This window comes from Anopheles coustani, chromosome 3 (genome assembly GCF_943734705.1).
Source record: "Anopheles coustani chromosome 3, idAnoCousDA_361_x.2, whole genome shotgun sequence".
NCBI classification, from domain to species: Eukaryota; Metazoa; Arthropoda; class Insecta; order Diptera; family Culicidae; genus Anopheles; species Anopheles coustani.
This window is the reverse complement of record NC_071288.1, coordinates 16,590,021-16,615,120: the sequence shown is the minus strand read 5'-3', so window position 1 is coordinate 16,615,120 and position 25,100 is coordinate 16,590,021. Positions and strand designations below refer to the sequence as shown.

Below are 25,100 nucleotides of genomic sequence, written 5' to 3'. Positions count from 1 at the left end.
CGCCCCAACATTGTTGGTATTATACCAGCATTTATTTGCACTTTTTGCTACACGGCAGGCCACCCCGTTAAGGGATGACTGCGAATGATGTGGCATTTTATGTTCCGGACGTTCCGTTCTGCTTTTCTGCAAACGAATAAAAACTAAAAGTGAATGAAGCTTGGAAAGAAAAAACTACCTCGGCGGTACTGTTTACTCGATTACAGCACAAACGGGTGAAGAGTTGCATCAGCAGCTATCGCTCAAAACAAGGTTTCGATCGGTGTTTTTCTTTCCGAACCATGTTCGCGAAAGTCAAACACGTGTAACAACAACATTTCAACAATACGAGCCATGGCAGTCAGAAATAACCTTGCAGGTTATTGAAAAATATGTTTATAATTTGCTTTATAGGTTGTTTAGATTTTTATTCTACTTTGATGAAATCCTGCATGTCAGTACCATTGAAAAAGTAAGTTCGCTTTGCTCTTTATAAACCTGATCTAAAAGGTAGTGATACCAGGTAGAGCTGGATCCTGATCCCAATCTAACTTGAGATCGATCCTCCTAATCCAATCCAGAGCCCTGTTCTGATAGATGACAGATCCCAAGCGATTCAATACTCGGGTTCCAAATATCCCGGATTTTGAAATCCGAATTTTGTATCTACATGCCAAGGATTCTGAATACAGAATCTAAATCTAGATCTTAACGGATTAGATCCCAGAATCTGCATCAGGATCTGCACGGATCCTAGAGCTTCTGCAATCGCGACTCCAATCCTGGAGTCTGATTCTCAGTATCTCGAACGTGATATCAAATCCGGATTGATAGGATCTGGCATAGAGTCTCAGAATTCTATCAGAATTCAATTTCCCACCTTCTAAAGCACTGGAACGGGTTGGAAGTAGTAATCCTAATGGCTAAGAATCATTATAGCGCCAAGGCGCGTTTCTGGAGACGAGGAACCAACGAAAAGGATGCTCGTATATTATTGCTCAAAACACAAACGACGAACTGGATAATGCTCGCGCTACTTACGATGAACGATTTCCACTGATTGTGCAGATACAGGTGGCACGCCCGGCACGCCTGCACCATACCCTTCGGGTCTTTCGGTCGCGAACGTGCTGGTCTGTGGAAGAAAGAAATGGATTAAGTAAAATAAAAATCCTGTCAAATACCATTGAGTAATAAAGTAGCCCACGTACCTGGCGTGCGTTTCGTCAAAGATCGGAAAGTACGGCTTCTCCTGGTCCTTCGCGTCCTTCGGCTTGACGGTGGCGATCTCCATCAGACTGCCCCGCCGGTGCTCGTCCCCACACACGTAGCACACTTCCGTCATCGAGTTCTTGTCCGGCATCGACAGGTCGAGGATGTCGGTGCCGGTACTGCCGGTGCTGCCATTACTGTTGCTGCCGCCACTGCGGATACTCTCCTCGGCCAGCGTTAGGCCACCGAGCGACGAGGTACTGCCACCACCGACGATACTGCCACCACCCGATACGCTGCCCGGTCCGAGCCCGACACCGGTGGCCGAGTTTCGCAGGTCCAGAGCGCCCTCTTCCTCGAGCCGCAGATGATGCTGGTGCGTCGCGGAGGATGATGCCGACGAACCTCCCGTCGTCGGCTGTTGGTGGTTGGAGGCCGGTGTGGCCGCCGCGTTGTTGTTACCGGCCGCAGTTGCACTCTGCTGGGCCGCACTGTTGTAGTTCACCATCTTGAGTTTGTGGTGCGCGAAAGAGGACATCCGGCGGCCGTCGTAGCGCAACGAGGGAGTTCGTTCCGCGCCCGGAGAGGGGTTCTCGTGCGTCGCAGGCCGTGGAGTGGTCGATTTTTCGTTCCGACTCGACGGTCTCTGCTGTTGGGGTGTCGTGGAACCCGTCGATGGTTGAACGACATTTGTAGGGGTTTGCTGCTGTTGCTGTTGCTGCTGCTGCTGCTGTTGCTGTTGCTGCTGACTCGCGAGATGATTCTCGAGGAAGCGCTTCGCCGGATGGTAGGGCGGAACGGTGTTCGTTCCGTCGCCCTTCGCCTGCCCAGGTGATTCGTTCCGTTGCGCTCCGGGCCCTCCCCGGTGAGGGCTTTCGTTCCTCGCGACCGGCAAAGCATAGGACGACGAGGAATTGGACGATGGAGGTGGCGGTGGTGCCTGCTGTTGTTGCTGATGATGCTGCTGCTGCTGCTGTTGCTGCTGCTGCTGCTGCTGCTGCTGGGAGCGAGGACTTTCCGTCGCCATTCGACCACCTCCGCCGCCACCGTACGGACCTCCCGGACCACTGCCGAGATGCTCCGCACTTAGTCCCAGCACCTGCGCCGCGTACTCGCCCTGACTGTTCAGCTCCGCTCCGATGTAGCTCTTGTCGTCCGTGCGCTTCAACCAGTAGAGCCGCTGGGAGACGGGTTTGCCCTCGCGCTCGTGGTAGTCCCACTGCTGGGCGAAGGTCGTGAAGCAGAGATAGCACGACCGGACGCCCACCTTCGCCGGTGTCCAGTGGGGAACGCCGGCCGGCGGTGTGTGCGTTTCCAGCAGCGGAAAGTGCGGCTCGTTCGGGTTGTCCGGGTTCTGGCGCACCCGAAGGTAGTACTTGTCCTGTGCACCGTGCGCTCCGCAAACGTAGCAGATGTTGGCGGATGCATCCTCCAGGTTGGACGCCACCGACGGCGAACGAGACGCCGACGGGTGATGCTGCTGTTGCTGATGCTGATGCTGATGCTGATGCTGGAGGTGTTGCTGCTGATGATGGTGCTGGTGCTGCTGCTGCTGTTGCTGCTGATGCTGATGGTGCAGGTAGTACTGGGCCGAGGACACCGGAATCGGACCGGGGCTACCATGGTGCGACGGATGCTGCTGCAGATGATGCGGCGGAGGCTGCTGGTGGGGATGGTACGCCGGGTGGCTGGCAGCGTTTGGAGGTGGTGGCTGTTGTTGCTGATGGTGGTGGTGGTGTTGCTGCTGCTGCTGTTGATGCTGATGCTGCTGATGCTGCTGCTGGAGGTGGTGGTGGTGTGACGGCGGAGGTGGCGGGGGCTCCGGTTGCGCTAGGGAGCCCCCACGTAATTCGTTCTTAATGTACGCCTTTGCCTTTTCCATACTAATCTGCGAATTAGAAAAGACAAACGAAAGGTGAGAAACATTAGTATACAAAATTGATCGGACTAGTAAACTTGAAATAGAAAGAAGTTAGTTATAGAATGCACTCAAAACATGTGTAACCCAATCTCAATTTGATAACGGTAGCACATATAAGACACAAAGATTTGTTTACAAAGTAAAATATTGATGATCCAAAAATCGACGAGTAAATTTAAAAACAAAACAAAAATTTTTTATAGAAAAAAAAATGTAAGATGAACCCATCTTTTTTATTAACAAAATAAAATTAAAAATGAAATCCGTCACATTGGCATCGTTTATATGCCAAGGGTCACTTCCCATGATTGCAAATAGCAAACAGATCAACAATGTCATGGAAAACCTTAGTTGCGGCAGTGAAGTTTTGACATTGAATAAAGTTTATACAAATGAGTTCATTGGCAAACGCAGGACAAATTTCCTGAACTCATCAAATAAAAATGGTCACAGTGCAATGAAAAATAGTCGAAGCAACAACAACAAAATAAAGTTATTAAAAACTGAAACCAAACAAATCTAGTTTCCTATCAACAGAGACTCTCTTCGTCTTATTGATTGTTTCCATTAGAGTAACAAACTTAACCTTCAACTAATCATACGTCAAAAATAAAACTATTAAAGATGGAACTGTTATGAAACGCGATTGTAACAAGCGGCTCGATAACCTAAGGAGCTTTTAAAGAAAACCCGTTTGCTTGAATGTAAACCCAGATAAGGCGCATCGCGGAGAGGACGGTCATCGTCGTAATGAGCGCCATCGTAAACGTTTACTTCACTACTTGCACTTGGTTGTCTGATCTTTGCACCCCAACGGAGGAGGAATGTTGGAACGTCCTCCGGGCGGATGTGGATGCCGAAGTACGTTAGTTCCCATTTTAATGATGATGGAATTCAATAATCCCGATCGAAACCGACGGGCTGGAAGTTGAATTTGTCGCTGCCGTTCCGTACACAAAACAGGGTGGAAGCGAAAATAATCAATGCCAACTTGGACTGGCTGCTTGTAATCCTTCCCAGTCCTTGTCGAGTGTAAACAACACCCGAATCCACTGTTGGTGGTCGCTGTTCAAATTATACTTGACCCCCCCTCTTCCCCTCCAGCTGCAGCCGCCTCCTTCAGACGCTATGCTAATGAAGGGACCGATTTCGCTGCTGCGAAGATTCATCCGGTAGCGGGGCTCTGTCAGGCCTCTGAGACTGTCTTTCCAATTCATTTTAAACTGGACTTTGACTCACGTCCGGGGAATGTGGTGGGGAAAGCTGAGGCAGGGTGCGGATGCGGGTTTTTTGTCGATGTCGATCGGAAACCCGGATCGAAAATGTGAAACTTGGAAAGCATTGCACACAACGGTACGGTGAATAAATATACATGCACAAGTCACATTCCGCGCGACGAGATAACCAAACACACACACACGCATCGCGAGCCACAGGGGAAAAGGAAAAGAATATTAGCAATTTCGCAGGGTATTAGCACATCGTTACGCAGCCTCTTCCTTTCTTCATACCAGCCCGTCTCGTTTCATTCCGCTGGGGACAGCTCAATCCAAAGCCAAAATCTCACGTAGTCCACGAAATCCGCCGTCGTTTGACGGTGGAAAGGGGGGTGAGGTGAAGGCCGGGGAGAGAGGGAGAGAGAGAAGACTCGAGATCGGCAAGACCACACGTTGTCTATCATGTCCCCGGCACCCCCTCGCGGAGGGCAGCAGGGGGACAGGGTGTTTGGGTCAAAAGGTTTCACCTCAATCTCCCCCCCCCTCCCCCCTCCCCTTTTCACCACCCCTTCCCGGTTACAAATGGCCGAACGAAGGCCGAACATTGGGCGAACCGAGCGCGCTCGTGAAATGGAGCGAAAAAGCAAACAAACAAAAGGTTATCAAAGCGCGCGCGGCGTCCGCCATATTCGCGGTCGTGATCGATGGCGATGATCTTTGGGACCCCACAGCACCACCACCAACCCCCCTCCCATCCAACCCCCCGGGGGTCCACCGCCCCCGGGCTCGGCGTGACTCGCGAATTCGTCCACCTACTACATGCGCAACGAGGATGATCGAATCGAAGTGACCTATGGCCGACGGGGAGGGGTCGCGCCCGTCCGTGTGTGTGTGTGTGTGTGTGTGAAAAAGCGGTTCCTCTTTGCACAAAACCGTGAGTTTTGTGAGTACGTGCGAGTGGGTGAACCGCTGAAAAAAAAGAAGGACAGAGCAGATGAGACTGAACTGTGCTAATGAACTGTGAGGTCATGCGACGAGCGTTTGTTAGCGGGTTCTTTTTTTTGTTTTTGTTATTTCATATGTTTGGTATTTGATTTCTTTCTTCCCACTTGTTATTGTTTGTTTTCGCCCACCGTTTGAGAGGGTGTTTTTTCTTTGGTTTTGTTTTTATTTTGGTTGAGTCGCCGTTGTTGGTTTTTTGGATCCACCGTTTTTTTTTATTTACGTTCCACTGCAATGCTCGTGCGCCTACACCACCTAACCCCGCTACACCCACGGTGGTACAACAGCATCCATTCCGAGCTCCCGACACCAGACCTCTACCCCTCCCCACCCATTGTTGATCGAAAATTTGAAAAAACGACGACATTAACGCATTTGTCACAGCATCGAAAATGAAAACAGGAACGAGCATACATTGGCCCCACGTGGCGGGGGTGGGGAGGAAGGTTGGCAAAGTTGGGTGGCTTCGTTTAGAGCATTTTTGGCAATCGGCCACAAACCTGTCCTGCCCTACCCCTTCCCGGGTGAACCAACGAGCGCCTAAATATGTGTCTGCGTGTGAAACGAGATAGTCATCGAAATTCGTCGCGACACGGTTTTGGTTCGATACGTCTGCAACAAACACGGTTGGGAGGCTGATGGAGTTGCCTCAGCATCAACGAAGGTAACAGGGGGTGAGAATAACAAGGTGTCACATTCTAATCAATCATATTAAACTAATTGGGAGTACTAAAAATCAGCCAAAAGGCATGTTTTCTTGATGGTTCGTGATCTAAAGCTTGTGCATTTAGTGGTTGAAATGATAAAAGATTATAGATTCTGCATTAACGCTTCTCTATGCCTCTTTTTTATACAAAATAATCTATGTGAGATATTTATAGAGAATTTTAAAGTTACATTGATGAAAAGAAGACAAATTAAACAATTAGAAAGACTCAACCAGCTTACATGCTCTAAAAAAAGGTAACGAACCGTACCGGGAAGTAAAGGCGAAACATTTGGCTAACGACGACATGCAACACAGGGGCCCATGCCAACCTTCGTCTGGTAAGTCATTAAACTACAGAAAACCGTTTGGGCGGATACCAAACAAAACATAAATTCTAAAATTAAACCTAGACTGGTGGCGGAGCGAGGAATAAATTGCAAACAGTCAAACGCAAAACGTCCACGGCTTAATTGGCCAGTTCGTCTCGGTCGTTTGCCAAAAAAACGAAACCGAAGAATACACACCTCTTGCACGAAAAGGATATGAATGAAACGCACATACGGCGAGGAAGATGATGAGCAACACGACGTCGGCATGTGCAGGCGGGTTAAGTAGAAGGGCGGTGAAAATAAAAGTGCAACATCAAGCTGCAACGGAAACGTTCAATAAAGTGCAAGCCGTGAGAAGAAAACAACCATTTAAAAAAAAAACTAAAACGAGAAACACTTAGACGAGCAACAAAGCGATGCAAGCTGAAACAGAAATAGCAAACGACTTGTATCCAATTCCTCCCACGTACTTATTATGAAAAGTCGTCCGGCGGCGACGCGGCGGCACGCTCAGACATTCCGCAGTCTTACTTTCATTAGCTTCCCTTCCACACAACCCTCGCCCAACCCGGGCCACGATCTCTCATCGACATCGATGCGGGAAATGTGATGTTGAAATTCCGTTTCACGATCCAATGAAGCGCGGTGGTGGTTGGGCAACGGGAAGTGAGTGGTCCTCACCTCATAAACATCAACAAAAGCGTGAGTGCATCTCGGTGCATCGGACACAGTGTGTAACTGCATCGTTCAAATTTAAACGCGAAATACCGTTTCTTCGACGCATCGACAAGCTCGACTTCCCGATGGCTTGTACGGGTTTAGTTTTATATTGGCAATAAATTACATCTGTGCACAACACTTCCGGCGCGAACAGACTTTATAGTTTCCGTATGTCTCGCTCCATGGGCCCCCGTTTTACATCAAGTAGCAAACATTTATGTATCTTTGCTGCATCTATATTATGCAGTGAAATTGTTTTATGTTTAAACAACACGACTGTAGCAAAAGCGTAACGAACATCGTAACTATCAAACACTTTCTTCACGCGCGATACACTGACACTTACAACCGATTGCATGCTCGAGTAACATGAATATCCTAGCAATTCCATTGGCACACCCATGCCATAAATCCCACGCAGCCAAGATCGCTTCCTAGAGGGAAAAACAAATATGATTTCTTATGTCGCACAAATTGCTGTTAGTGCCTTTGGCGTTTTCGAACCAACGTATCGAGTGAGAAAGAGCAGAACAAAAAAAGCAGCTTCCTTCACACAGTTGTTTACTTGCCGACATTTGTATAAACAAGATCCCACCCCGTTGACTGTATCCAACCCTTTATTGCCGCACCGAACCCTTCCCTTCTTGCGTCCTGTCGTTCGTTTGCATAAATGATTTGCATTTCACTCTCTGCGCTCTTGTTCCGATGGATAGAGGAAACCATCTTGCCGTCACATTTCGAGGGCGCAGGATAATCATCATCCCGGAAGGAGGGTTTATCCTTTCGACGACGGCGGGATGCAGAAGGAAGGAGGGCGATTGGCGAAAACAATTTCATTTTCTTGTGTTCGGTTCCAACGCGGTTGCCATTCGCCGAAGGGCGCGAAGGCATCGCTAGGCAACATTTATCCACCCACCATGAACATCGGGGCTCGATACCCTGTGCAACCCACTCGCCATACACCCACACACGACCATTGTTGAGCAACATTTCGCCATTTTTCCATCCGAGAGCTACTTTCGTTACTTCAACCTATTTCTAATCGAAATAATTTTCTTGATCCTTCCGGAGGCAAATGTGGTATTTTAGCCCGCTCCGAAGCCCTTTTCTACAATTTTTTAAACAGTGACTTAAAGTGCCATTTTGATGATCCTTTCTGCAGGACATCCCCAAGAAGACTTTGCGCAAACATTCAATGCATGCCTCGGAATCGATTGATCCCCTTTAATATGAGTTCCGCCAACGCGATTCGTTAGATTCCTCGTTCGGTGGATGGACAACAGTACAACCTAACCATAGTATAACCTCCCAAAGGACTTCAGGCAATGTCTTTGTTGCCGACAAACAATGGCGTATGCTTCCACCATGTTTGACGCTCGTGGAAATAATCTCTTCGGAAAACGCAACGAGAGAAGCTGCAGCAACATGTACGTCATGGGGGGAGGAGGGAATTCAGACGACCGAATTTAATAACGTCCTATATCGCCTCCCATTCCTAGGATTCCTCTGGACATCCACCCTTCGATCCACCCTGTAGACACCAGGAGTTCGAAGGAGGGGACTGAATTCTGCTCTCGACTTCCCACACGAGCTCGTGAGAGTATGTTCCCGAATGAAAACAAGCAAACGATTATCAAAGCACGCATACAATGTATACAACACAACACACCAGGATCCAGAAGATGGAGTTCTGGGAACTGGGGATATCTAAAACACGTGGCGAAGTAGCTCTCGACACCGAGGATGGGAAGAGGAAGTGTGTAATCGCCCACGCTTGCCGTCCCCGTAGGGAACCTGCAAAGCCTCTGGACCAAATCCGCTCTTCAGTCCAGGACTCTCGGGCCTGGAAAGTCCCTGAATGAGGACCCACAAACACAGGGTAACGTCGGTGCGGCAGAGTGTCGGCAATCGGTTTATGACCGGCATCTCGTCCGTCACGTAGGGAAACTCCGTTTATCGATACGCTACCAGCGACGGGAACCATCCCGATGACAAATCATCCGCGCAAGAGCTCGGCACTCACACGCACGGCGAAGGGGTCGGGACGATGGTTACCGGCCATCGTGAGTCGTCTGCCCTTTATCTCGACAGGCCGTGTTTGTCAGCGGCTCAAAAGATTCGGTAGCTCTAGTGGAGGGGACGAACACTAACAGATTAGTAGAGGTTCGAGTGGAGCAGGAAGAGCCGGAAGTCTGGCGTGACTCTTATCGATTGGGAAACGGGCTTCAGCAGGGAACATTGTCGACGTCGTGGCTATGTGCGCTTACCTACATTTGACAAATACATATTTTGGAACCTTCAAGTTTAGGTTCAATTCCCAACAAATAATTGTCAATATTGATTGTATTCCAACTTATCCAATTTATCCAACTTACGAATTTAAAACAAGACCAGATAGGTAATTCCTAATATTTTATATTAAAATTTTTATATATCTTCAAAATTGTTAGGTACATTTGTTATTTAAGGTCCAATACCAACCGGTAGGGAATTTACAGTTCCTGCTGGAACATCAGCATTCTCGTTGCGTTTAGCAGAGCGCTCGGAGGGAAAGGAAACCCAAAGACATGCCAATGGACCTCCCTTCCATTCCCCAAGGGATCGAAACGCACATACCAGAAGCGCCACAAAGCCCACCACCGACCGAAGCAGGCCAGCTAGAATTTGGATCACACGGCAATCATTCGACATCGCCCGGAAAATGGATCGTTATCCGCATTGCGTCAGTGTTTCGGGGTGAAGTGGACCGAACAGCAAGCGAAATTCAATGACAAAACCAACGCATCGGGAAAGTTATGCGGCATGTACAAGCATCTTAATGCGTTTCAAAATACTAACATTAAAGTCGAATAGGGTTTTCAAATGTCCTGTAACTTTAAGCAAGTGAGAGGTAAGACCTTCAAGTGAGTTGGTAACATACCATGTCCCAACAACTCATTACAGATTTTACTTCCGTCAAGGAGTAACACACATCGATCCGCAAGAAATACAAAAAGACCACCATTCGCGCCATCATGGATGAAAACTAACATCTAAGCAGAAAAGTCATTGTACTCCATCTTGTTCGTCTGGCCAGACCCAGACAGAGTGTAATAACGATCCCAAGTTGCATGTATGTTGTAAGTTTCCACTTTCAGGAGAGAATGATGATTATGTGGGAAGCTATGTGCTCCATTCCTGCTTCAATTTCCTGCTGGAAACGTTCTTTTTCTTCCTCCATCATAATTACATTACACACTCATCCGATTGGCTTTAATACCACTCCAGTACATTTGTGTGTTGCCGGAAAAAGGTTCCATTTTCTTTGCCCTTCTCTTTTGTTTCTTCCCAATCGAACACATCACCCAGCAATGGTTCACATTCCTACTTGGAATGTTGAGAGTAATTATTCTAGTTTTCCCTTTTCATTGTCGTTTTGGGTTTGTGGTATCGTTTTCTGTTAGTTGTGGTAAAAATTCATATACGCCAAATATCATATACGAAATTGAATAGTTTTCCACTTTTGTTTAAAATTAGTCGAGTTAAGTTCGAGAGAAATAAAATAACATATTAAAGTTCATGGTTACAAGAAAATCAAGTTTGTTGGGTCGATTTGTATTTGAACTTATGAAATAAATTGAAAATAAATATTTTCTTCTCGTAAATGCAGATTTGATTTGGTCATAACTTCAAAAAAAAGGAAGACAATTGACCTTTACAAATCATAATTGTTTTTGATGAGAAAGTTTCTTCCATAACAATGGCTTTTTGCTATCCAAGTCCACCATTGTCGGGTTTTTCTCTTGAAATTGATTCTTTTCTTCATTGGCTTCAACTTATTTTTTATTGTCAAATCAAACTAGCTCAACTCAAGAACTTCTCTGTAGAATAGTGGAGAAGAAACTTACAACGAATAAAGTTGATCTTTAATGAGTTAAACTTTTGCCTCCCACCCGCACCCGACGAAGCCAACGTAGCGCATCGCGAAGCATTTTTGGGAAAACCCCCCGAGGGAAGGAAACCCAACCGCCAGGGGGTGTTGTCTCGGAGAAGGGTGAAAAAGTGCTGTAGCCCCAGCGCCATTGCGATTCGGTGAAATGTTATCGCGCCAAGTTTGCTTGCAGAGTTATGTCGTCGACATCCCGCATCCGCCACCTTTCCTAGCCCCCTCTTACACTTCTTTTCTTTTCATCAATGCGCTTTGGAATCGCTTTTTTTATGCTGAGGTTCACACATTTTCCTGCAAAAGGCCCCGGACAACCAAAGTTGCTGGCATAGACGAGATTCATTCCCACCGCGCGCACAAGTGTGGAAGTGGAGTCGGCATGTGTGCGCCCCCCGACCAAGAAAAACTCGGGACCCTTTCCCGCCATTTGACACCCTCGTACCCGTCTAACCACGTGAAATAACATGGAAACCGTAATTGGATGAACATCGAAGCCACAAAGTCAAATGCTTAGCTACCGGCGGGCTTTTTCTCCCAGAGCAAGTTGGAGTGGTTGCTACTGAATCAACTGGATTCGCCGAGCCCTTTTCAACAGTTTTCCACATTATTCAACGTGCCTCCGACGCACGTTGTCCACCCACCCGCCGTTCCGCCCCTTGCGTTCCTCACCCCATCCACAACGGCGTCCGCAGAATAACATCGAAACGGACACTTGTGCCATATAAATTGAGTTACGGGAAAAGTTTGCTTATTTTCCACAGCGCGTTTGTGTGCGCCGGTTGAGCGTCAAACAAGAGGAAAAACACTAGAGAGATGGTCCTCTAAGGGGTTTGGGGAAGTGGTGAGAAAAAGAGGAAAACACTCCCCGTTTCCCTACCTACTGGTAGCTGCTACTGCTTGCTTCCCTTTCTGGTGGCAAAGTATCAAACAATGTAATATGGAAATGGCTACACTTTCACACAGCATGACCCTTCGCTTTCCTCCTGCCATTTCCCAACGGTTTCCTTTTTCCAACTTCGGGCGCCACTCGTCTGGTACCCCGCCCCTCGTCGACGACAAACAATAACAACAAATGCTTGCCGGACGAAGCCCCGTTTCTTCTGCGAATGAGGCAAACTTTAAAGAGACTTTATGTCAACGGCCAACAACGAACGGATAAAGGAGCGAAAAAGAACAGACGCCGGCGCCACCGTCAAACATCAATAATAAACTCGGCTTTCCGAGGATAACCGTTTGATGGGGGAGGGAGGTGGAAATTGAATTTCATTTGCGTTCTGATTACGAAGAAAAGCATTTCGAGCGAATGGAAGGTGAGGGCCAATATGCGAAAATGATTGGCAAAGAGCAAACAAGCAGAACTGCTCATTGATGACGCCATTTCACAAACGATTTGTCGTGCAATTTATTGTTGATTAATCAATTTGTAACCGATTGAATCTGCACGAAATGAATTCGATGCAAAAAAGCAATAGAATTATATTCAATACAACATAGTAACATCAGAAAAATTTAATAAACATTTAAAAAAAATAACACAAAGGTAAAATAAATTAATATGTTGACAACCAAACAAATGCTCGAATTAGCAAAAAGTGGAAAATGAAGCAAAAATTCTGGTAACACTAGAACCTTTAACACCAAACGCCATCCATCGAACGAAGGGAAGAGTGGTGAAGTGGTCAAAACCGAATAGCGTAAAAGTGCAAGCACGCAGCAAAACCGGTACAGAGGCACCAAGTGGAGGAGGTAAGGGGCAGCAACAGAGAAATAAAAAAAACAGATCTCCTCACAGGCGACGTGTGTGTGTGTGTGTGTGTGAAACATAAATTGGCCACCCGCGTGAGTGCGAATGTGAGAGGGAAGTGAACCGATTTAAAACAAGTCCCCAACCGCTGACGCACAGGGGGAACAATTCACCTCAACCCGCCCTTTTCTCCACGCGGGGGGAGGGGAGCCCGCAGTCCTGACTGGCTTTATTGTGGGGAAGACATAGGAAACCGCGATCCGGAGAACATCAAACGATATGCGAATGGTGCTTCAAACGGTTGCATTGGCGTTTGGTTGAGAGAAACGGAAAAGTCAACGAAACACAGGACGGGCCCACAGAGGGACAGGCGGTCTACAAATGAGCGGACAATGGGCTTATGATTCGAGGACAAACTATTTCTTTGTGAAGGCAATTAGACTTTGATTTAAACTAATTAAGCGTGAGAAGTTTAGTTTTTTGTTGAATATTAAATAAATATATTCAAACATATTGAAATGAATGTATATTTTATCCTTTTAGCCGTGGTGCTTCGCTTCGGACATACTTTAATTTGTATTAAATAAGAGCATAGGCAATTAAACTATCCAAATACGCTGGCATTACGTACAGTCGCTTTTTGTTTTGTGCACAGATATGGTTTTATATTATTAATGGAACTGTAAACATAATCAAAAAAAGATTAAATATACTCATTCACCCACGAATAGAACTCGATTTTCTGTATCATATGTTCCACTTCTATATTTATTTTGAGGACCAGCAATTGGTCCGTTTGATACCTGTTACTGGTCTATTTTATTTTTGGAGGACTTTGCTTAGGGAAACAATAGAATGAAAGCAAAACGATTATAAAACCAATTTATTTTGATTCACGATTTATACTCCTACAGTAATAACTAAATATTTTACCACTATAAGTCTACTTTAACAACTTGAACGAGAACTAATAATTTAGAAAAAAAACCTTGAATATAATAAGTCATTAATTTTCGTAAATGCCATGATCTAAAATTGCGTCAAAATTTAGTATTTCTCCACTAGCTTGAAACCCCTTTTCCCACTGTGCGCGTCCAAGAACCGTCAGCACGCAGAAGCGTTTAGGTATGACGAACGATCGCTCACGTTTTCCGATGCGTTTTCCCCGCCCACCCCCTCATTCGGAAGCCGTTTGGCGAAACGACCGGTTACCAAAGGCACTGACCCTTCCCCTGACATTCAGTGCCGGAGGGGGAATAGCAATCACCATCCCTGAGGGAATGGTCAGGATTTCAGTTTGACCCTCTCTCACCCCCATCAGCCGATAAGCGTGTGCGAGCTTTAAGTTACCCGAATCCCGTTCAAACATTAAAGCACGGAGGCTAGGGGGAGTGTGAGGGTTTGGGTAATGGGGGGGATGATAGTAATCGGATGCGATTCCTTCGCGGACTACCGTTGTTGTGGTTAGCTCTCCGTTTAACCACACCCCAGCTGCGTTGAAGGTGGGTAGAAATCACTCATTTTCACGGGCATCCACGAGTGGAGGAGGTAGGCGTCGTTGGTGGTTTCCGTGGAGAGGGCGCGGCTCACACATTGGCAAATTTATTGGATCACTTTTGCAAAATCGAAATAACCCCTTCGACATGTTGAGGGGTCGATGGCGGGTGTGTGGGACCTGACAGGAATGTTACGACGAGCGTGCGCGTTCGCGAGATGAACCGGAGAAGCACATCGACGGAGAAGAGTGAAGGAGAGAGGATGAATTCCGATCGGAGAAGCCGGCCGGCTAAAACATACACTTGGAAATTCATACTGCATTGGTTCGTGCGAGAAGATGAGGAAAATTCTCCGCAGATCGTAAAGAGAGCTAGTTTAGAAAATTCTTAAATAACCATTTGAAAATTGTCCAAAAACTTTCGAGAGGTATCGGTATTTCGCCGAAAACGATTCAATGTACACGAATGTCAGTGTAAACACAAACGCCTCTCCCCGGTTCAAAGGAAGGTGTGTCGAGAGCTGGGCCGGAAAAAAGGGTGTACAAAAGGTGGAAAAGAAAGCAAAAGCATAAAGCGTGAGAGCAGCGGCAACAGTTTAGCCATCGGTAGACGATGGGGCATCGATGATTTTAACGATTGCCGGAGGTGGTTTGCTACGTTCTTCGCCCCACCGCACAATCACGCTTTCCTGATCCGGATCCCTCGATCGGCGGCCATTAGCGGAGTGAGCCGGTTTTAACGATCATTCGGATCGATCGTGTTCGCCAGAGCTTCTCAAACTTATTGTTCGCATCAAAACCTTGTTGTAGAAACTGTAAATTTCAACTCTCCATTGGCGAATAAGAATATGAGAGTGTACGTATTTAATTTCTCTCGCTCTTCATTTCAAAAGAATGATTGAAATATTTTTAATTATTAAGGTACGACCGACGTTCTTCTTCTTCTTCTTCTTCTTCTTGGCGTAACGACCTCTTGGTCATGCCTGCCCGTTAAGGGCTTACGAGACTTGTTTCCCTGTTGTACGTGGATAGTCAGTCCTCTCGTACAGGGGAGGGTCCGGTCTCGGTTGGGATTCGAACCCACGCCGTCGAGGTGGTCGGCTCATGGGCCGATTTTCTAACCGGCGCTACCGCTCGGCTGTCGCGGACGACCGACGTTGAAATGTGTGAAATATATTTGACTAGCTTGACGCCCCGGCGTTGCTCGATGACGAAGGGATTGAGAAAATAATTATGATTTTAAATATTACTTGAAAGATATGTTTAAATTTGATAGTTTCAACAACGAAATATTTAAAATGTGTGATATTTCATCAATTTCCCCGTAATGTATAAACCTTAGGGTAACTATGTTGGATACACCTTGACATTTGTTTACATTCTTGTTTTGTTTACGTTAGTAAAACTGAGTTTAAATTGTAAAATTTAGATGATTTTATAAAAAATAGTGATCAAACAAACCTTCAACAACATCTGCAATACTTAAACTTAATGTGTGAAAAGTATCAGAAGCGACGGTTTTGTATTGGCCGAATTTGTAGTGTCCACAAAACTCCATACATAAAAAAAGCTAAAATATGTAGTAGATAACTTTTTTATTTGCAGTACTACCAACGATGACAAAACAATTAATTTTTTACCAAGTCCTTAACAACATGTTAGGAAGCGCTGGTTTACGGGTTTTTTTCCCCCCAATGACTAGCTCATATATGAGCAATACGAACCCAAGCGTTGCAATCGCTGGAATAAACTCGAGATCAAGGATAATAAAATGGTTAGAATCAATCGCAATAAAATGGAAGCAAAGCCGTTCAAAAACTATAAATTTTGTGAGGAAAATAAACTCTAAAAAAATAGCAACAGGATAAAACATCAACAGAATTTTATCATTCTTTCGTTCCTTCCCTCCGAAGTGATGTTGATAAATATTGTGTTATCCTCAATATACTTGCGCATCTTTCGCGTCGAAAGTTTCTCAACGTGCACAAACAGCGCAATCTTTTTGGCCCATTTGGAATAAAGACCACAGCACGACGGTGTGTACCATCATCCTCGCAAATGATCGATAGCATATTTCCATACAATAACGCCTACGAAAATAAATTTTCACCCATCGAAGAGAAGAAGTTCCGGGGAAGGGCGGGTCTGGTGGCGTGAGGGCAAAAGCCGGAAGGTGGAGACTGTTAAAATATTTACTCGACGTTCCGCGCGTCGCACCAGAACACACGCCCGCCTCAAGACACTTGAACTGCCGTGTTCGGTCGGTGTACAAACAGACTTTAATTGCGGCTACGGAACTGCCATAAACTTTTCGGAAGAGTGTACATGCTCTAAAGTGGCTCGACGCGCTGGGAAACCTCGTGTGTCGTGGAACACGAAGGTATGTGTTTGTCGGTTGATTGTCACCGCAACGGGTGACACATTTCGCTCCGGTTGTGAAATGCCGGTTATGATTATCGATTTTATTACTTCGAACCGGTATGGCATGTGGTGAGAAATACATGCGAATGGCAGGAGAGGGGGAAAACATGTTTTACATAGTTTGGTGTCCATATGGGAGGAAGAGGATAAAGAAGTTTCATACTGGTGGTACAATTGTTTCTATATCTTCAGCATGATTTTATTTTTGAGTGTTGTCTTTGACGTTTGTTATATGTTTGTTTTGAACTCACATTTGATTTTCTTTCACCAAATCTTTATTTTCTATGTAACAAACCTTCATCTCACAACCGGTAAAAAAAACCAGACGTCACAAATACACGTAGTCCCACGGCTCCAAATAAACGATCAAACAAATTCGTTTAGTCCAGAAACCGGCGGTACCAGAAACATCAGAGGAAGGAAGAAGAAAAAAAACGGCCATCATAGCAAAGCTGATCCATGATCGGGTTCATCCAACCCCATTTTCTGGCTAGCGCCCTTTGATCAGCACGCCACTCCCACCAACACCATCCCTTTCGTGGGGCGATCTGATGATCCCGGGAAGCCGCCAACTCATCCCATCATTACGCTTACTCCGGTCCCGAATCAAAACCTATCTCCCCCCGCGGTGCATCTTCCCGCTTCTCTTCACGATCTTCTCTCATCATTATTATCGTCTTCGGCGTGATTCCTTGTGTCCAGGAACTGGCGGGCATCGAAACGCCAGAAAACACAAACCTAACTCACGGGCGAATCAATCGCCACCCCTTTTTTTTACTCGATGAAGTCGCGGGATGGTGAGAGAAAGGGGAAAGATATCTTCCTCCGCAGGTCATTTACAGAAGCGAAGCGAAACATGATCTCCACCTAGTCAGGGTCGCTTGGTTGGGATTTTTTTTTACATTTTTATCCCGCTCGTACCATTCACGATGCTCTAAAAGTGGAGAAGATTAACTCATAGAAAACTTTAAATTTCAAAGACTAGTGTGACATTATTTACTTCGAAAATATGAATATTTCCATATTGACGTTTATTGTAGCAAAAATTGTCTCTAAAAGATTAAAAATTGTAACCTATAACTAGTCAGAAAGTTATTTCAAAATATGTTACGGTTTTCTTTAGAGCAGGATGATGCAGAATGTTTATGTCTCACACCAACACATAGCCGAATGGAAACATACGCGATCGCTTTCACTGGCACTCATCGCGAAGAGGAAGAGGAGGCGAAATATAAAGCCTTCCAACCGCAGATCCGTTTAAGAACGACGATCGATTTCCGATCGATACATTGAAGCATCTCACGGGAGAAACAGGACAAGGGGCAAGGGAAAGATGCCGGTGGCCGGAGAGCCGTGAATGATGAAGATGAATAATCGGCGCTTAGTGGTGGTCTACGTGTGCTGCCGGGTGTCTAATTTGATGCTTGTGGTTTCGGAAGTTTGCCGCAGCATCCGATGTAAGAAAAATCACCCGTTGGTTGGTGCAAAGGAAGATCTACGAAGATAAGTTTAAGCTTCGCACGTTGAAAAGTGTATATTTAAAGACCAAGACTAAGCGAAGCGAGATCCAACTTTTTGCGGTAACATCGATTCACTGGGTATTAAGTACGATTAAGTACGAATTTTAAGAATGCAACCTTCTGTCTCTAGTAGGAATCCGTAGAAACGGATTAGCTTTGGAGTATCTATCGCGTGTCTTCAAGCTTGACGATTGCTAGAAAGGAGTATAATATCCAATCCGTCAACAGAGAACAATAGAGGAACCACCGCAAGCAAGTCATGCGATCAGAGAGAAGGAAGCTGGTGCCAATTTGAATAATTCATCCAAGTTCTCGCTACATCCTGAGGAATCCCAATGGGGAGGTGCTGTAGGGTGGTTCCATAACTTTTACAATTGCAACTGTACAGAAGTACCGAGTCGTAGCCTAGGGATAATCCCACCAACACCATCAAACTTCATCACTACACAACGAGCAAGCCAACGGCGTCCGCGGATATCGGCTGAACTTACCAGACGTACCCCATAAATCAGCTACAGACGTCATGTAAAGCTCGACCGGGAAAACCGTCCAGCATATCCGTGAACCGTGGCCATATATCGAACGCCGTACATGCATACATATTCATCTCTAAACGGCCGAATGGAAGAAGTTGATGCTTTCCTTCGCTGGTGGGTTTCTACCCTTTTCGCCCGGAGAACGCTTTGGGGAAAAAAAAAACAGTATTCGTAGAAGCGCTCGAAAGCAATTTCTTATGGTTCAATTGCTGCCCGGTTGAGAATGGTACGGTTTCGCCGACGCGGAAACGGGTGGCCCGTAGCCTTCCGAAGCAGTCAAAGATTTTATGGAGCCGCTCCTATTGGCGTGCGAATGCAGCATACGAACTCTTGAGCAGGGTGAACAACCGGTGTCGTTGCGGACATCATTGCGAAAGATTAGGCAGAGGTATCCATCGATTGAAAATAATAAAATCAGGGATAAAATCCAACCGGGAGCAAATGCCTACTCGAATTGTTGATCCTGGGATAAAATGGATCGCGGTGATATCCCAAGTATTCTGACTAGAATAGAGTTCCAACATTCATATCATTGCTGGAAGTTGATGGGGATTTCAGTATAACAAGCTTTAGCCTCTCAGTTCGAGGAATATTACGTGTCGTTCGTAAAAAGTACTGGTATGAGTTTTAAAGAAATTAAAATTACTCTTACATCATGTAAAACTGAACATTCTACCATAGAATAGCTACAGCAATCATTAGTTTCAATATCCTCACCCAAAAACTCGTGTGTTAACTTCTAATCCGTTCCTGGCATCCCACCACGCATTACGAGATAGGGAATAAAGCATGCTTTTCAATAATACCAATAGCAGCAGCAGCAGAAAAAGGAAACTCACAACTTTTCGATCGGTAGACCGTTGTTTAAATTTATCCACCACTGACACACACACATCCTTTGCGGAACCGTGTGTAAATTGGAACCGCGAGGACATGCTCCCTTTGTAGTTAGCTGTAGTGGATTTGCAAGATGTATGAGAGAAGGAAGCGCGGGCAGGGGGGTTGGGGGGATAAGGATCTGCGCTTGTGTTGCTGCTGGAGTTCTGATGACGTTGATTGTTGGCCGCTCAACAGCCCACACCATTTTGGATAGAAATTCTCGTAGCATAAGGGACAAGGAAAACGTTGCGGTTCATTATACAAAACTTTTACCACATACAGCACGGAAACACAGCCGTCCCCGCTCGTCGGACCCTGGGGTTTTGGGTTGGGGTTTGGAATATGAGATACAAATTTAACCGTTGGCGTGTGGAATGAATCTTCCGGTAGCGAGAACAACCCGCATTTACATACGATGGACATACGATCCGTGGAATAATGTTTCAATGCATCTTAAAATCCACAACCGTCATGTCCATGAAAGTTTAAATATTTCTTTAAAACATGACATCGAGAGCAGTCGGTTCAGGGGTTGTACCATTGCATTCTCCAAGCTTGCCCTGGTTCGGCAATGAAGGAAGGCGTCTAGTGTTTTCGCACGAATTGTACAAACGCCAGCCACCCGTTCCCTATCATCGATAGATTAAAACAGTACCGCTTTCGATTACAATCTGAAAAGGGTTACGGAAGGGCGATTGATGAGAAGAGGTGGGAAAGGCTGATGGACGTGCGGTGTAAAACCCAGACGCAACGCGATAGTGAGAGCTACACGTGCCTTCCCGCCAGACAATCGCTTCCCTTATCCGAGCCATCCATCTTTGGCCGAAAAGAGGATCATTATTACAGGGAAATACAAAACAACAGACGTTTCTATTGATTTCTTCTATCAATTCTAAGGTTTTCCTTTGTTCTTCCTCTGAAAAGTCGGTATGATTCGTATGTTTATTGAATGCAGATGTTTTAATTCAACCACAAGCTGTTGCAGCGTTGTAAATCTAATACTAAAAGCAATAAATAAAATTAAGAAAATAATTCACACATGGCTTTACATTGAAACAATATAAGAGCAGATGTTTTAGGTATTCTCATACTAGAACAAACTGAATTCCGAAGAAGTATGTTCCCATAGAACAGAAGCTTAAGCTTTCCCTCAAGGATATTTCCCGTGATTGGGAAGTGAAAAGTTGGCGCCGAACTTTGTTGTACGAAACCAAGGCAACGGCTTAGGAAAACGATCCCCGACAACGCTAAGAGATTGGAGACTAGCTCTTTTGCTTCCGGCCAAGAGATTGGAGAAGGTGCCCAACTCATTCAAGCAAGATGGCAGCCGCTGTAAGCCAACCTTGGGCTGGAACAACTCCGTGGTTTGTAGGCAGGCTCGCTGATTACGCGCGACCGGGCTGCAAGAAGCTACAAAGAGGGCAAAAAAAAACCAACCAAACAAATAAATAAACAAACAAACAAGCAGCCAACCAATCTTCCGAACCCCTCCGAGCGGCCAGAGTCACCGGATCAAAATAACGGATTCATGTCATAACCGATTACGGTCGCCCTCTTTGCCTCCCTAGTGGCCGACCTTTCGCGACGACGTGTGCGCACCCCACCCCTGCTGCTCGTTCTCCTCTTCCGGCAATGCTTACTTTGATGTTTTCCTAATAATGTCGTTGCGGCCGTTTTAGGGCCGGGAACGGGTCGCACCAGGTGGTGGTGTCGGGGTGAGGGGAGTGGTGCGAATCGATGCGTCGAACGTTGATATCCCGTCCCCCGGAAGGCGCTGCGAGTGTGGCGGGGGGAGTTCGTACTTCCGGTTGATGTTGTAGCTGCTGGCCGAAGCTGCGTTGGTTGTGTGAGAACACCGCCACCGGTTTCTTCTCCTCCTCCTTCGACGAATCCGTGTTAACTTACACGAACCACACACACGCGCACACACACGCACAAGAGCAACAGAACACGGTGGTGTGTTGAAATTTACGCACTAATCTTGCCTTGTGTTCTTCACACAAACACACAGCCACCGAGTGGTACAACGGAACACACTGGCTTAATTTGCACAACCGAGGAAACAATAAGCCGTTGGTTGGTTGGTTGGTTGGAATATTTGGGATTATAGCAAAACTTTGCACTACTTCCATACACACGAACGCGCACACACACACACACGCGATGACGACTGGCGACGATGATTCTGCTTCTGCTGCTGATGATAAAGACGATGATAATGATGATGATGACTATGCGGACCACCACACAACATTCTTATCAATCACATTATATGCAACCACCATCATTTCGTCGCGCACACACAAATGCACGTGTGCTTTCGTGAGGCAAACTTGCTTGTTGACAGAAAAAAGAACAAACCGTCTTCGTTTGCTTCTTTTCGCTGCACAAAGAGGTTAAACCCACGGCGTACAACAAACACAGGCCTACTACTTTCTAATGGCCCCAACCACAAACACACACGTACATGAACACACACGGGCTCGAAGTAGATGCGTATGTGCGCCAAGGGCACATACACTGCACACACACACACGTTCGAGCGCGCGTGACACTTGCGGCGCACACTGCGGGACAATTTTCCTTGGCCCTTTTTCCACCGCAAACTTCTTCCTTGCGCTCCTTAGTATTAATGCGGTAGGCAAAAGAAAAACACTACAGAGGCGGTGACCTTCCCCCTTTCGAGACGATGGCGCTTCAAACTTGGCGTGGGCAATGGGAGACTCCCCCTTTTCTCGCTTCCTCCACCGTCTCCTCGGACCGCCCGCCCTTCGCGTGCCACTAGAAATCAATTCCACCACTATCACGACACCGACGGCCTGCTGTGATCGTTGCCGCTGTCGATGGTGGCGTTGTGAATATCGCTGCTGCTACTACTGCACGGCACCATCGCTATCATCGCCGCCATCACCATCATCATCATCATCACCATGTTGGCCGCGGCAAAATATGCGTCACACTACCTCCTCGCTGCTCGCTGCTGCTGGAGGCGACCGAAATGCGGCGCTGCTGCTACTAATACCAGCACTAATGGCTAATCTTTCGCAGCGATTACCCCCGACCCTCGCTCGGCAAGGATATCGGTTGAGGGACGCGATGGATCCTCGGCGTCCGAACGGGGCGCGATCTGCTGACGATGTAAACAAATACCACACCAACGGATCGCGGGGGGTTGGTTTGTGAAAATTGTACACACGCGCCCAGGAAACACGCACACGCACTCGCCACTCGCGGGATGCGGCGTAGTATATTTCTTCTCGCATGCACTAGAACCGCGCGACACTGCTGGAGGAACAATGGTGTATGAACAATTTTTACAACTTACGATCGCTAACAGATGTACACACGCACACGAACGCCGCCGCTTCTACTCGATCGGACGACGTTTCGACGACGCGCAGCCGGAAGGAGCTAAACCTTTATAGCATCCATTGTGTGCGCCCGTAGCTTACAACTGGTTCTGCTACACGAAATCGTACAGCATGAAGTACCACGCCATCGATTCAACCCCATCCGCCGGAGGGGCTGAGAATATTCCGAAAGATTTCACTTCAATTTGCCCAAGCCTGTGCAATGTTGCGCCCTTTGTACCGTTCACTGCACGCGAAGGAAGCACTAATATTTCACTACCGAATCCTTCCGGGAGATACCTAAAAGAAGAACAAAGGAAAAAAAGGTTAATATTTTACCCGGTTTTTTACTTTCTACTTCACAAAAAATCCTCGCCAGGTAATCATAATGGTTTGACTGACTGTGTTGTTATTGTATTCCCGAGGGCGGCCTAATGAAAGAAGAAAAAACAAGGATCACAGATGCCGACAGCTTCGTTCGGATCTGTCATTTAAATGACAGGTCGCATAACCCACACTACTGCAAGGCGAAGGATTTTCCTTCGTCCTCGCGGGATGACGTTTGACATTTACCGCTGTCGTATTCTTTTTCGCATTTTTTTTTTCATACAAATTGAATGAATTTTCTAAAAAAGTTTCCTTTTCTAACCCAAAATTCCATTCAAGTGTGCCGCACAGCGTAACACTCGGAATGTTAACCTCGACTCGATCCGCGACTACGACAGCTTTGACGTTTGTACGTCCTCCATCTTGCGAATGCGGCTTTGCTTCTCAAAACACACGACCCGAAGTGGATTAATGGGCAGTCACTCAAGACGATTTCGATATTCCAAGGCGGTAGCAGCTGCGGCACCGTCTAAGAAGCTGGCCAGATGCAAAACACCATCCGCCACCACTCTTTCCCTCTTGCCCCTTCAACCAACAGCACTACCTCACGATCTACTACCACTACCACCACCACCACCATCATCTCCGCTACCCACGAATAACGTTGTTCCTTGTTCGTTTCGCTTCACCTCCCCCGTGTCCTTCCTTTGACAGGCAAGCGCGTGCGGTAAAATTGTGCCATTCACTCCTGCTACCGCGAACGGTTCCCAGCTCCCAGCCTTTCCCTTTTCTGGCCAACCATCCGTACACGTCGTTACGTTTCGGCACCCCGCGCCAGCCCGCTGTTCAGCACAAGCCGTCGATGGCGTTCCGAGCGCCAGTGTATGCGTGTCTTCGACGTCCCCGCCGATATAGCGAGGAGATGCGTGCGCGACGGGCACCACTGCGGTACTGCCGGTATGCTGGACTCGAAGGAAGTGGACGAAAGCTTCCGGGTGCCTGCACGGATCTTGGATTTACCGCCCGGATTCCGCTACGCACTGCTGACGGTCTCCTCCGGATCTGCCTTCCGCATTGCACGCACACAAAGAAAACGGTCTCTTCGCACATTCGACACACCGCCGGACTTTTGCTGAACCACGGGTACACCGAAGGTTCCTATGCCACCATCGGAAGGTTTCATCACCGTTGCTCCTGAGCTTGCTTGGATCGCCCGTTTTCCATACCTTTCAAGCACTCTTGCGAAACACCTTTCCCCCTTTTTCCACCTCAGCACTGCGCCACCTCAAAGAAACCACTGTGAAAGCACGCCAGCAGCACTGCGGACCAGGCGGAATCGTGAATTTCGCATTTGTTACGTTGCGCTGCGTTGCGTTTCACACTGCGTTGGCCCAGCGCGGTATCGGGCAGCGTTTTTGCGGCGCTTTTCGGCGCTTTTCTCACCTTCAAATTCCGCCCGCGAATGGCTAGCGACCCTTGCAGTCGACGGAACAGTCCATTAAATGTTGGGACGGAAAATAATACGTGAAAAAACGGAAACCGCGACGACGATCATGACAGCGAAACGACGTCCGAACAGCGATTCCTTCAACTGAATCAACTGGGCCACGAACACTTTGGCATGGGCTTCACCAACACATCCACTCCGTATATAGAAGCGTACCTTAAGGTAGCCTAAAGGCTTTGCCACATGACAGCAATCTTTCCCACTTATTCAAACATGGTTGTCAACCATATGAAGAAATGGAGGATTCTATCCATACGATGGTAATTGAAAATCAAACGTGTTGTTGGTAATTGAAAATCAACATTCC

General features: G+C 46.8%; 1 protein-coding gene across 1 annotated transcript in view; it reads right to left on the bottom strand.

Annotated features, from left to right (window-relative positions):
* LOC131260299 (uncharacterized) overlaps positions 1-24,857 on the bottom strand; it is an 88,607-nt gene extending 63,750 nt beyond the window's left edge. Inside the window, exons 1-4 of the mRNA XM_058261995.1 lie at positions 24,730-24,857; positions 21,250-21,806; positions 1,191-3,079; positions 1,021-1,114 (exon numbers count right to left, since the gene is read on the bottom strand). Coding sequence (XP_058117978.1) covers positions 1,021-1,114; positions 1,191-3,073 — 1,977 coding nt within the window. The 5' untranslated portion in view covers positions 3,074-3,079; positions 21,250-21,806; positions 24,730-24,857. The remainder of the gene's footprint in view (positions 1-1,020; positions 1,115-1,190; positions 3,080-21,249; positions 21,807-24,729) is intronic.
* Positions 24,858-25,100: the final 243 nt, after the last annotated feature.